Raw genomic sequence first — 14369 nt, 5'->3', positions numbered from 1 at the left:
CAGTGACGTGCAGAATGATGTTTACCATCCAGCAGCTGAATAAGCTGCTATCAGAAACTCCCTCACTCGAGAATTCTGTGATTGGCTGCACAACCGTGCTTCAGCCAATAGGAAGCGAGCACCAGGAGTCTCTGGGTAAAATGTTTTTTTGCAGGATAGTTTCTCTGAAGTGAAACAGTTTTGTGTTAAAAAGAAAGCAAACGCTTGTGTAAGACAGCAGCGAATCCTGCTCCCCAGCCGTGGGGTTTCTCTACGTTATGTAAAGCCTGTGTGAAATGATAACTAGGAGGCGTAGATTTATTAAACCATAATGACTGTGTACGGACCGGACCTTTCAAACAAGAAAATGGGATGTTGTTTGTTTGCATCACTGTGTGATATTAAACTGCATAAACACACAACCTGACGAATGAAATGTGAACTCCCGTTCCGTTATTATCACTGATCAGAAAAATAGAAAGTAAAATAACGATTTCAAACTGATCTTTAATATAATGCATTATGTTACTATTACTGGTATATATGTCTTTGAAAATCTGAAAAATGTAAATATGAATCAAATAAAACCAAAACTATTTATTTGGAAAAATCACATATAAAAAAAAAAAGATCGAAATCTGATGCTGAAAAATCAAATGCTGACAGTGTCCGGTGTCAGGTGTCGGATGTGCACATAGGGGAGAATTGAGGCTGCTGGTATGGGGTGTTTGGGGGGCAGGAAGGGGGTAGATGGGTGTGATTAGTAATTCTACAGGTCCGGCATTAGGCAGGCAGATTGGCACACGGGGGTGTTTGTTATATTTTGTATTTAGTCACCAGCACCATTCCTCAGGGGAGCTGTAAATGATACAAGGGACCCCCGGGCTCTATGAAACAGGGGCCTGAGAACTATTAATGATACAGAGGCCCTGGGGGGTTCATTAAGGATTCAGGGTCCTTGGGGGTCCAAAAATGGCTCTATTAATGATGCAGGAGCCACAATGGCTCTGTTAATGATACAGGGACTCATTATTATGCCCCCCCCTCCCCCTCCCCCCCCTCCCCTCTTTTAGCATGATCAGCTGCAAGCTATATGAAATTTGTAAGGGTTATGTTTCTCATTTTTCAGTGGGGGAAGCGACTGTACACTGAAAAAAGAAATATTAAATACAGATATATCTACTGTATAAGCTCTGGTGAGAGCTGTACTTAACCCTAACACGAGCATACTGAAGTGTGCTTGTAAACACGATAAGAAAGCGCTTCGTTTTGTATATTAGCAGTTTAGTTTATCAGTAATGTGCCAAGCGGTTTTTCTTCATTATTCAGTTTAGTTCTGATAGCTGTTTTAACTTATTTTTCTATAAATCCAACATGTTTGCACGTGTATTCAAAAAAAAAGTACAAGTTACAGCGATTATTACTGTGAAGTGCTCAGCTGTCACCCGACTCTATAGCGCCGAAGTCTCCAGCCCGCTCCGCTGAGCGCTGTGGAGGAGCGCGCTTGCGCACTGGGGTCGCGTCATCATTGGAAATCCAGAGTTAACGGCTAACCACGGTGTCGACCGCGCTCGCCTTTTTAAAAGAAACCGAAAACACAAAATGAGGATTTAAAACAGCGAACTCTGTTTTAGATTGACGGTGTTATTGTGTGTGCGGCTGTTGAGCTGTGCGGGACGGCGCTTGGACCGATGGACTGCGCTGCCTTGCAGAACTGTGTGCAGGAGTGAGTTGCACGACCCTGCACCGCTGCTTTCCCGCGCGCTGGAATGCTCCCCCGCTTGCAGCGCCATTCCCCATTCTATGCTATTGATGCAACTTTGCACCAGCGCTGACCCCTCCCAAGCGCGGGAAAGGCAGCCCGGGGATCGCTCAGCGCAGTGTTCTGAAATACGGACGTTACTCCCTGTGCTTTTATCACATCTGAAGACGTGCTGAAAATATTTGAATGGGAAGGTTCAGTAGATAAATAAAAAATAATACCGAATAAGAATTGAAGGCGTTGTTTCTGAATGAAAAGGGGATTCCGCTAGACCAGACTCAAACTACAGTCAGTGAAGATGGACGTCAGTTTCTCCGTTTCGTTCTTTCAAGACGAGCTCGCCTCTACCATCGAGCACACAGTGAAAGCGGCTGTAGACACCGTCTTGTGTGAAATTACTAAAGTTATCGGCGGCAAATTGACTGAATTCCAGATGGAAATGGCTGGAAAGGAGAGAGAGAATGGCAGTCTGAGGCTCAGGTTGGAGATATCGGAGAGCGAGTTGAAAGCAGTGCGAGGATGCATGAACCCTGCAGATGCAGACACCAAACAACCTCGAATATTTCAAGGTAAGAATGTTTTTTTAATAGTATTGCTTGGTCAAACCAACAGATTAAATAGCCTTTTATTGTAAATATTTTGTTTGTAATTCATCTTAAGAGCCTTTTTTTCAGGCTATATCACACACTGATGGACAGGAGGGGCGTGCAGTTGGTTTGCCTCGATTTTTGTTTACTTGGTTACCTATTGCCCACAACACCAGTTAAATACCCGAACATTTTAAACCAGCTTTGTAACTTAGCACGCACAGGCGGGTCACGATCTAACATGACTCTGAAGCGTCAAGTGATCTGAATGCGTGCCGTGTATCTGAACAGAACGGGTTACGTCATGATACTGCCGAGCACGCAATCCCAGTGTACCGCGCGGTTTCAAAATACAAACGTGTGCAAAAACTTAACAGAAACCTGGGCAACCCAGACGTCACTCCCACCCACGATCGCCTTCTCCAGCACTGTCAGTCTGATCATCGGGAGTTAAACTAACGGCATGCTTTTAGCACAGATGCATATCCCGATGCATTTTCTATTTTTTCCTAAGCCAAGTTATTATTAAACACGCAGGCAGCAAATACATACGTCACAAGCGTATCATTATGAAAACATTGCTCCGGTGTAATTGAGATCCACGATTGGCTTATCGAGGATGGGTTGAATAACCCGACACACTGTGTGTGTTATGCATTGGTGACGATGGGAGTCTGGGAATCTGAACTGTCTCAGCATGTCCAGGTGTTATGCCAAATAGTGTCTTCGGAAGCAAAGTGTCCCGCTGGGGACGCAGAGCCGTCTGGTCTCCCAGTGACAGACACACGGGTGTCAGGAGGGAGATTGGAATCTGATGACAGGAGCTTAGCTAGTCCGTTTAAACACACAAAAATAAAAACATTTAAAAACTCATTTTTTTTGCCGCTGAATTGAGCTCATGTCTGGAACGGCTTTCATTTAAATAGTACGTGTCTTTACAGTTACAGGGTTCGTACGCCAGTCTGGAAGTCTGGAAAAAGTGTGGAAAAATGCCAAACTGATTTCCAGGGCTTGAAAGTGCTTGAAAAACCACGTCTCCGTTATGAAAGTCTTGAAAACGTCTGGAATTTTACTAGCATCACGGGAGAATGGAAATAATTCCGCGTTTTTTTTTTTTTTTAAATTATTAATTGATTTTGCAAGCGGGTCAGCAGCTCTAGAGACACTGTCTCGTCAGTTTGCTAGCAGGTGCAACTCTATTGCTTGCGACCAAATCCCGCGAGGATTGCCCCGTGCATCACCCCTGACAACGTCATGACAACTCAAGCAATCCTGTCCAGTCAGCGCACCGGTATGTGTCACATGACCCCGTCTGCTCCAGGGAAACGAAGAGCAAAATCGACACGACGACAGCCACAATATATACATTTATATTGAAGGCAATGATTTCTAAATGAAGTTACAGACTGGAATTACAAGCTACTGTCCTCTGCTCACCCAGATTCACACGTTGGATTCTCGTTGTTACCTTTATTAAATCATTAACGTTATTTCCCAACCCAGGAGGGAAAAAAATACGAATACAAAACAAGTTATTATCATCCCTGACTCGGATTTAAAAAAAAAAAAAAAAAGGTTTCTGTAGCCCCTATGGTGTGTATAAACGTAGCATGTTAACATCGCTTTTTCATCTCTTTAGTGTGATTAATAAAATGTACCGCTAATTGTATTTTATGGTGCAAAAAACACACCGGACTGACCCAATGACATCTCTCAGCAGCTTTCTGACAAGGGACTTTAGCAGTAAGTAAGAGTTCTAATTTTGTTCAATTTTCTTTCACACAGATCCCAAAGAGAGTCACGCTATCCCTGAATCTGAAGCACAGGAGAGGTCAGAGATCAAAGCAGTTTACAAACAAGAGGAGTCCTTTGAGCAGGAGTGGTGTGCAAGTCTAATGCAGATTACAGAGCCGACACATGTTAAAGATGAAGAGGTCCCTCAACAGGAATGTGTTCCTATTAAAGAGGAATGTCCTACTGAAAATAGTGTCTGTACACTTGAGGAGGCGAACCAGCTGGGATTCAACCTGTGTGATGATCCTCCATCTGAACTGGGATTTAGAGGTAATTATACAAAACAAGCAGAAAACTCCTGTCTTTTCCTGACTAGCTCACCTCAGTGTCGCCTATGTGATCAGAGTGAGTTCAGTGATACACAATCACAACACCACACGGTTATATAGTGTACATGTGATCAGAGTGAGTTCAGTGATACACAATCACAACACCACATGGTTATATAGTGTACTTGTGATCAGAGTGAGTTCAGTGATACACAATCACAACACCACATGGTTATATAGTGTACTTGTGATCAGAGTGAGTTCAGTGATACACAATCACAACACGACACGGTTATATAGTGTACTTGTGATCAGAGTGAGTTCAGTGATACACAATCACAACACCACACGGTTATATAGTGTACATGTGATCAGAGTGAGTTCAGTGATACACAATCACAACACCACACAGTTATATAGTGTACATGTGATCAGAGTGAGTTCAGTAATATGGGACAAAAGTAAAAGTTAATTAGTGTCAAAGTAATCAGTACATAAGGTTTAGCAATGGATAGCATTCAGGTACATCTTCAGCCTCAGTGTGACATGTCAATGATGAGTAGTAAATTCTAATTATACTTATACTGAAGGCTATGATTTCTAAACGAAGTTACAGACTGGAATTACTGGAAGCTACTGTCCTCTGCTCACCCAGATTCACACGTTGGATTCTTGTTGTTACCTTTATTAAATCGTTAACGTTATTTCCCAACCCAGGAGGGAAAAAAATACGAATACAAAACAAGTCATCCCTGACTCAGATTTAAAAAAAAAAAAATACTTTCTGTAGCCCCTATGGTGTGTATAAACGTAGCATGTTAACGTCGCTTTTTCATCTCTTTAGTGTGATTAATAAAATGTACCGCTAATTGTATTTTATGGTGCAAAAAACACACCTGACTGACCCAATGACATCTCTCAGCAGCTTTCTGACAAGGGACTTTAGCAGTAAGTAAGAGTTCTAATTTTGTACAATTTTGTTTCACACAGATACCAAAGAGAGTCGCGCTATCCCTGAATCTGAAGCACAGGAGAGGTCAGAGATCAAAGCAGTTTACAAACAAGAGGAGTCCTTTGAGCAGGAGTGGTGTGCAAGTCTAATGCAGATTACAGAGCCGACACATGTTAAAGATGAAGAGGTCCCTCAACAGGAATGTGTTCCTATTAAAGAGGAATGTCCTACTGAAAATAGTGTCTGTACACTTGAGGAGGCGAACCAGCTGGGATCCAACCTGTGTGATGATCCTCCATCTGAACTGGGATTTAGAGGTAATTATACAAAACAAGCAGAAAACTCCTGTCTTTTCCTGACTAGCTCATCTCAGTGTCGCCTATGTGATCAGAGTGAGTTCAGTGATACACAATCACAACACCACATGGTTATATAGTGTACTTGTGATCAGAGTGAGTTCAGTGATACACAATCACAACACCACACTGTTATATAGTGTACTTGTGATCAGAGTGAGTTCAGTGATACACAATCACAACACCACACTGTTATATAGTGTACTTGTGATCAGAGTGAGTTCAGTGATACACAATCACAACACGACATGGTTATATAGTGTACATGTGATCAGAGTGAGTTCAGTGATACACAATCACAACACCACACGGTTATATAGTGTACATGTGATCAGAGTGAGTTCAGTAATATGGGACAAAAGTAAAAGTTAATTAGTGTCAAAGTAATCAGTACATAAGGTTTAGCAATGGATAGCATTCAGGTACATCTTCAGCCTCAGTGTGACATGTCAATGAGTAGTAAATTCTAATTAACAGGATATTACAAAATTGTAATCAATCATTAGCACTCTGTAGGTTAATGATATATCCCTTAATTAGAATCCATGGCACCTAAGTTTAACACCCCTTATATTTGCTCTTATTTGTTCTATATTCTAGCACCAATTTCAGTGCAGAACATCGCGTCGGTTATTTTCACTCTGTGACTGTTAAATTGTTTCCACCAGATGTTACACTGGCCCCTGGTTTATACAGTACAGCGACTTGGGCACACCCTGTTATACTTTACAATTCTCTCTCTCTCTGCTTATACATGTAATACATTCACACATGTAGAGTCTGTCAATCCTTATTTAGTTGAACTGGGATTACTCAGTGTTTGTCTTGCACGGTCGATGCAGGGTATGATTCAGTTGTCTGTGGTTCCACGTGCGTCAGAGACCAGCTTGCTGTAAGATTGCCTGTGCTCCTGGTTTGGCATCCCAGTCTCGCTCAGTATATAGGAAATCTTGCTGTAAATTAGACCAGTGCCAGCAGGCCAAATCAGTTCATTCATTTATAGGTTCAACGTTTGTTGACCCTTCCTCTTTTTCTGATGGTGATCCAGTTGGTCGAGTTCTCTTTACCTCCTTTTTGTTTTATTTAACTTTCTCACAATTTAACCACATTCTGAAGTGTTCCTTTTGAATATTGTGAGGAGCTAATAAGTTAGGCTGTAGTCCATCGCTCTCTTCCATCCTGATTTATTCGTTCAAGTTTGGAGCTGTTGGTTAAAGATGTTACATGCAGGCTCCCTTTTCTCTGATTTTGCTTGCTAGATAGCTGTAGATAGCACGCTTCTGTTTTTCTGACTGTCTCCCAGTACTCAGAACTGTTCTAACAGAGCATTCGACCTTGAGAGGCAGGGGGCCTGCAGGCTCGCAAAACCTTATTCAGCGCACTCCAGGGCTCAGGGATACGTGAGAGTCTGTCCCCCAAAACCTTATTCAGCGCACTTCAAGGCTCAGGGATACGTGAGAGTCTGTCCCCCAAAACCTTATTCAGCGCACTTCATGGCTCAGGGATACGTGAGAGTCTGTCCCCCAAAACCTTATTCAGCGCACTTCAAGGCTCAGGGATACGTGAGAGTCTGTCCCCCAAAACTTAGCAGATGTTACTATGGTGACTAGGGGCCTATTTCCAGTGTTCGCGCTGGGCCGTGCCATTGCGCCAATGCCCCTCTGAAATAAAAAATGTCCCGCTGAATTTCTCTTAACGCGCCCGTGTGTCCCCCTTCCCAGACGAGACCCAGTACCAATACACAGTAAATGAATGCATTTTGTATTAACATGACATGTCTGACGACAGGCTAATCTTTTTCACTTGTTTGTTTACACTTGCGTTTTCATAATTAAACTCCCGTGGTTTTATTCTCCAGTCCAGTAGAATGCGCTCACACACCCTCCCTGGTTACAGGCAGTTTCACAGTAAAGCCTGGACGACAACATCAGGCTTGTTAACAACATGGCCCGGCGCAAACATAACCTCGTATCCCTGTTACACCCGACCGGTACTTCTGGAAGAATAAGTAATCAGCTTCGGCAGTGACTGTTGAAATGCAGGCTATTATATGTGTGCTTTAAAATACTGTGTGCAGTAGACTTGCAAAACGAAAACCACATCATTGAGTAAAAAAAATAAAAATAAAAAAAGTAGCCCACGGTAACATTATAAAATATGTGAAATTTGTTTTAGTAAATGATGCGGTTTTCGTGTCACACACGAGTACATCGAGTCTGCTGTGTGCTGAACACGCCTCCATCTCTCAAAATACAAAAAAATGCCATTTTTGATGTGGAAATTGTCAAAATAAAGGGGAAGCTGGAAGGTAAGAATTTGCCAGTCAGGACAACGGCATTTAAATACTACTACTATTAAACTGGATCTGTTGGTAATGTGGTTTCTTCTAATGCAGCGGTTTTCAAACTGGGAAAAATTCTGAAATGGCAGACAACGCATTTTATTTAGTCCCACTTGCCAATCTATTGCAAACTTTTGTCATGTAATCAACGTTTAATCGCTAACACCAGACTGATGTGCTGTGACAGAGCGTTCAGCGCACACACGACTAATTTACATATTAAATATGTACGTTTTAAATAAGCCCTGTTGTTTAAATGTAATATAAACAGTTGGTCTGTCTTTGGGATAAAAAAAAATTACATATTTTAAAAAACTAGAAGCCTCGTCTTTAACTCGTTTTATTTCCTGTGTGCGTTCGTGCCTGCAAATCAATATTTATTTTTTTCAATGACCCGATTTAAAGTCTATTGTAACTTAAGTACTTCATTTCAAAATACAGAATGTGTGGCCAATCAGAAACCACAGTACTGTCATGCGGTCCAGTTTGACAAGCCGTTACGTCTGGTGTGAGAGTTTTTAGTTTTCAATTCAGTGAACAAATATGGATTGTTGGCTCAATAGTAGTACATTACTAGCAAAGGGTGATCAAGACGAAATACCGTCAGAGATTAAAAACGCCAAAAATGTCTTGCGACTGAAGCTCTCTCCAATTTCCCTGCCCTCATCAGTGATTTGTGTGGTAACAAGCAGGGACATCCATCACACTGATACTAGGTAAGCGTTTTATTATTCTTTATTAATTAGCATCAGTACTGTACGTTTTAGTCACCAAGAATCTAAACATGCCAATAATATGTTTTTGTAAGAGGTCAGCTGTAGAGATGCGTGGATAATGAACTTTTCTTTGCCTTTTCTGTAATTTTATTATCAATAAAAATACAGGATTGCCATTTGCTATCATGGAATAGTCCTATGTTATTTCTGAGTGATTTTGAGGCTAATTAACATTTACAATAAAATGATGATGTTTCCAACAACTAGAAACCTGTTTGAGGGACTATTTTGAGCCAAAACTAAATATAATATATTTTTTTCTTTTATAATACTGTAACTTTTATAATTTTATCCATCACACACTCCAAGGCTTGTGCGTTTTGTTGTATCATGTTATTGTACAGACCTTTTTTCTGTTTTCATTTTATGACTATCTCAGTGGACTACATTTTTTGGAAGGGGGTACGCAGCTTAAAAAGATTTAAACCCCTGTTCTAATGTGATTTGATACAATGAATATCCTCTACTTAGTGATACACCAGCATCACTGTGACACATTTCTCAGTATTTTCCCCAACAGTGACAGTGAGTATTGTGGAGACACCTTGGTTGTATCTACAGCTTTACAGATTTATTTTTTGTTCTTCAGAAACAAAAGGTCCTTAAACTCTGTTGGCATATGTAACAGGGGAGATCTGTGCTGACTCTTCTGGCGTGTTCATAGTGCTGCAGGGAGAGGGCAGCAGCTCGTCAATATCTGCCTGTCAGTCATGGCAGTGACACGGAGAGGGGAAAGAGTGGGTGTGCGGACTTTCCTTCTCTCTGAGTGGCTGGGAGGCGGGTCTTGGGGGAATTGCTGACCCTATAAGTTTCATTCTGCTGTTCCCTCAGGTCTGCCCACGGAGACGTAAACCGGCGTGCGGAAGCGCTGGAGAAAAATCAGCCCGGACGAAAAATCCCGGCGAGACAAACAAATAAGAAACCAAAAGAAAGAAAGATTTAGCAGTAGCGGGGGAAAAGAAAACTCTTGGGCAGCCCCCGACAAAGTGGATAGCAGGCTGAGGGAGCCGCTAGAGTAGGACGGAGACCCGGGCCGTACGAATAGCGACGGTTGGGGAGAAGCTGCCGAGTGCAGCACTTTTTATTTTGTAGTTTTGTTACTGTGTTTTGTTTTCTCTGTTTCTTTTGCCTTTTGATTAGTGTTCTTTTTGTTCTAACTTCTGTACCCTGTACCGCTCCGGTATAGTTGTGGCTCTGTCGCTACCATAGTTGGTACGGCAGGCCACAGACAACAGCGCCCTCTGCGGGCTGAACCCAAAATAAGTTTCTAATAAAACTGGGCACCTGTGCGGTGTTTTCAGCCTCATTTCTGTCTCCTGTGTCAGTGAATTACCCACCACCCTTCCACACGTGGTGTCAGAAGTGGGATTCACTGGCACTGCCCCCTTCAAGCAGTGCACACCAGCATGGATGCTTCCCAGTTTGCGGAGATGATGAATCTCCTGCGCCAGACCCTGACGGCAGCGGTACAAGGGCCGGCTAGACCGGCGGGACCTGACCCCCGGTTGATGAGACCAACCAAGATGACGGCAGAGGATCGACCCGAAGCCTACCTGGAGGTGTTCGAGGCGCTGGCGACCTCTGCCGGGTGGGATCAGGCCCAATGGGCCAGTTACCTCTTGCCCCAGTTAACGGGGGAGGCGCAAGCGGCAGCGAGGACGCTGTCTCCCGACCGGATGATGGACTACCCCACGCTAAAAGCTACCATCCTGAATCGCGTGGGGGCCACACCGGAGGGCTATCGGAGGAGGTTTCGGGAGGAGCGCTTCCCGCCCGAGGAGCACCCTAGAACCATAGCGCATCGTTTAAATGAGTATGCCATGGGGTGGTTGCGGCCAGATGCGACCACGAAAGCGAGGCTGGTGGAGGTGATTGTGGTGGAGCGCTTTCTGGAGTGTCTAGCTCCGGAACCACGGCTGTGGGTACAGCGGCAGGCACCCGCCACCATGGATCAGGCGGTCGCACTGGCAGAGCAGTACCGGGCAGCCGAACCAACGCCAGCCAGGCTGCCGGGGAGAAGCACTGCGGCATCATTGGCCCCACCGGCCCCGGATAGGGCGAAGGGACTGGGGGGAAGGGGTGTACAAGGTTTTGGGCGGGGGGGGGGCTGTGCGAGCTCCCGGCCCGGGGACCGGGGCAGCGTGGGGTTCCCCGCGGGCTGCTGCGGGGTCGGACCGGGGTCTCGCACGGTTTCCTTACCGTCGAGCCCCTTTGATGGCTCCGGTGTTTCCACCTCTTGCCGAGGCTCCAGGGCGAGAAACTAGCCCACTGCGGTGTTGGACGTGCCGGGAGGTGGGACACCTCGCGCGGGATTGCCCCGTGATGGAGTGTGACCTCAGCCGACCAGGTAAGCCTGTTCAATTACCTCAGTCACTTCAGCAGACGGGTTTTGTTATTCCTGTGACAGTGGATGGTACAAAAACCCAGGCGCTCCTGGATTCAGGGTGTGGTCAGTCCCTAATACAGGATAGCCTAATCTCACTGGGGCATAAACGGTTATTGGGACAGGTGCATATCAAATGTATTCATGGGGATGTACGCTCCTACCCTAAGATAAGTGTGAATATAACGATTGGCCAGCAGGGGACGCAGGTGCATGTAGGGTTATGTCCTCGATTGCCAGTACCAGTAGTTCTGGGGCGGGACTGTGGGCATTTTAAGGATTGGTTAGCTGCTCTGACAGCCCCGCCCACCCTATTGGCCAAGAAGGAGGAAGTAATTGGAGAGATCTTCCCCTTCTGTGACCCGAATTGGTTTTGCCAGAGATTTAGACCCCGAAAAACTAAATGGGAACGTCGGGCCGCTAAGAATGAGGGCTGGCGATGGAAGGAGTCCGAGAGGTTTCAGGTGGGGGCGGTTGGTGAAGAGTCGGGGGGGGAGGCTGCAGAGCCGGCACAAGCGTCCGGCTCGGCTGCCTCCGCTCCGGACCGACCCGACCCCGAGCTGGAAGCCATGGGAGCTGATTTTTTAGCTCGTTCCCATGACTTCCGACTCGAGCAAGGGCGTGACGACGTGCTGGGCAGGCTCTTTGACCAGGCAGCGGTGGTTAATGGTCGGGTGGTCGAGCCCAGACGCGCCGCCACGTACCCTCACTTTGAGATTAATCGAGACCTGCTGTATCGTGTTGACAAATTACCCCAGACGGGGGAGGTGCGTCATCAGTTGCTCATCCCTCAGCCCTTTAAGGAGGATTTGCTGCAGCTTGCTCACGCTATTCCCCTGTCTGGTCACTTAGGAAGGGACAAAACCAAAGCGAGGCTTGTGACACGGTTCTATTGGCTGGGGCTGGATGGTGACGTCAGACGGTTTTGTGAACGGTGTGGGGAGTGTCAGAAAGCTAGCCCTAGAGCCGTCCCACGAGCACCACTGGTGCCGTTGCCCCTAGTGGAAGCTCCGTTTGAGCGTATTGGGATGGACATAATCGGGCCATTGGAAAGGAGTGCGGCGGGATACACACACCTATTGGTCATTTTGGATTACGCGACGCGTTATCCAGAGGCTATACCCCTCCGATCTATGTCCGCTAAGTCTGTTGCCGACGAGCTCGTGAAGGTTTTCTCCCGGGTGGGGATCCCCAAGGAGATACTGACCGACCAAGGCACCAACTTTATGTCCCGGCTAATCCGCGGAACATGTAAACTTTTGGGGATTAAGACCATTAGGACATCGGTGTTTCATCCTCAGACCGATGGTCTTGTGGAGCGCTTTAATAAGACCCTTAAGAACATGTTGCGCAGATTTATTAGTAGTGATGTGCGTTACTGGGACCAGCTGATTCCTCCCCTTCTCTTTGCGATCAGAGAGGTACCCCAGGCTTCCACGGGGTTTTCTCCATTCGAGCTGCTGTATGGGCGAAGACCCCGGGGTGTGCTCGATCTGGTCAGAGAGATGTGGGAGGAACAGCAGGATAATTCGACGAATGCAGTCCGGTATGTGTTGGACCTGCGCAAACGTCTGGAGTCTGTTGGAAAATGGGCGCAGGATAATTTGCAGCAGGCACAACACAGACAGGAGACCCAATACAATAGAGGAGCCCGGTTGCGCACATTTCAGCCGGGGGATAAAGTGCTTCTATTATTACCCAGTTCTGAGTCAAAACTCCTGGCTAAGTGGCAAGGACCCTTCGAGGTTACACACCGGGTTGGGGCGGTGGATTATGAGATCTGCCAGCCGGAGCGGCGGAGAGAGAAACACATTTATCATGTTAACCTCCTGAAGCCCTGGCTGCAACCGGAGGCATTGATAGTGGCGCAGGCAGATGACGTCACCGACCTGGGACCTGATCTTTCTGTGTTGGCGAAAACAGGGTCGGTACAGATTGCAGAGAATCTGACACCAACACAGAAATGTCAGGCTCGGGCGCTGGTGACGAAATTTCCTGATGTGTTTTCTCCTGTCCCGGGGCGGACTCGAGTAGCCCATCATCACATTGAAGTTGAGCCGGGGACGCTAGTTCGCCAGAGGCCATAGCGTGTACCTGAACGTAATAGACAGGTAATAAAAACGGAAATTGATGAAATGCTGAGACTGGGGGTAATAGAAGAGTCCCAAAGTGACTGGAATAGTCCAATTGTTTTAGTGGATAAGCCAGACGGGTCAACTCGATTTTGCATTGACTTCAGGCGAGTTAATGAAAAATCGAAGTTTGACGCTTATCCCATGCCCCGGGTAGATGAATTGCTGGAGCGTCTTGGCACGGCTCATTTTATGACGACACTGGATTTAACGAAGGGGTACTGGCAGATACCCCTGACCCCGAAATCCAGAGAGAGGACGGCGTTTTCGACTCCCTTCGGATTATACCAATTTAGGACCATGCCCTTTGGGTTGCACGGAGCACCAGCCACTTTCCAGCGGATGATGGATCGCATTTTGCGGCCCCATCAGCAGTACGCCGCTGCTTACATAGATGACGTGGTTATCCACAGTGAGGATTGGCCGAGTCATCTGTGTAAAGTAGCGGCGGTATTGCAATCCTTGCGGGAGGCTGGGCTCACTGCTAACCCAAAGAAATGTGCCATTGGGAAGAGTGAGTCGGAGTATTTGGGGTATCGAGTAGGGGGTGGCCAGATCAGACCGCTGATTGCTAAGGTGAAAGCCTTGGCTGACTGGCCGGTCCCTACGACCAAAACCCAGGTGCGCTCTTTCTTGGGACTAGCGGGCTATTACAGGAAGTTCATTCCGGACTTCGCTACGCTCGCTGCTCCCTTGACAGACCTCACCCGGAAGGCTGCCCCAAATACGGTTCAGTGGACGGAGCCGTGCCAGAGGGCCTTTCTCGCTTTGAAGCGGAGATTGTGTAGTAAGCCAGTGCTATGCAGTCCGGATTTCGGTAAGAGGTTCACCCTGCAGACGGATGCGTCAGAGACAGGTCTCGGGGCAGTGTTGTCTCAGGAGGTGCGGGGAAGCGAGCACCCGGTCCTGTACATCAGCAGGAAGCTCCTTCCCCGTGAGAAGAACTATAGTACCATCGAGAAGGAGTGTCTCGCAGTAAAATGGGCAGTCGAGTCACTCCGGTACTACCTCCTGGGGCGACACTTCACCCTGGTTACA

At 46.2% G+C, this 14369-nt stretch overlaps 1 protein-coding gene across 1 annotated transcript in view; it reads left to right on the top strand.

Moving 5' to 3' along the window:
• The first annotated feature begins 1427 nt into the window (after positions 1-1427).
• LOC131707019 (zinc finger protein 3-like) overlaps positions 1428-14369 on the top strand; it is a 16638-nt gene continuing 3696 nt past the window's right edge. The window contains exons 1-3 of the mRNA XM_059009032.1: positions 1428-2310; positions 4114-4392; positions 5382-5660. Coding sequence (XP_058865015.1) covers positions 2040-2310; positions 4114-4392; positions 5382-5660 — 829 coding nt within the window. The 5' untranslated portion in view covers positions 1428-2039. The remainder of the gene's footprint in view (positions 2311-4113; positions 4393-5381; positions 5661-14369) is intronic.

The sequence above is a fragment of the Acipenser ruthenus genome, chromosome 38 (genome assembly GCF_902713425.1).
Source record: "Acipenser ruthenus chromosome 38, fAciRut3.2 maternal haplotype, whole genome shotgun sequence".
NCBI lineage: Eukaryota > Metazoa > Chordata > Actinopteri > Acipenseriformes > Acipenseridae > Acipenser > Acipenser ruthenus.
The sequence above is the reverse complement of the archived record's forward strand: the minus strand, read 5'-3'. Positions and strand labels throughout refer to the sequence as shown.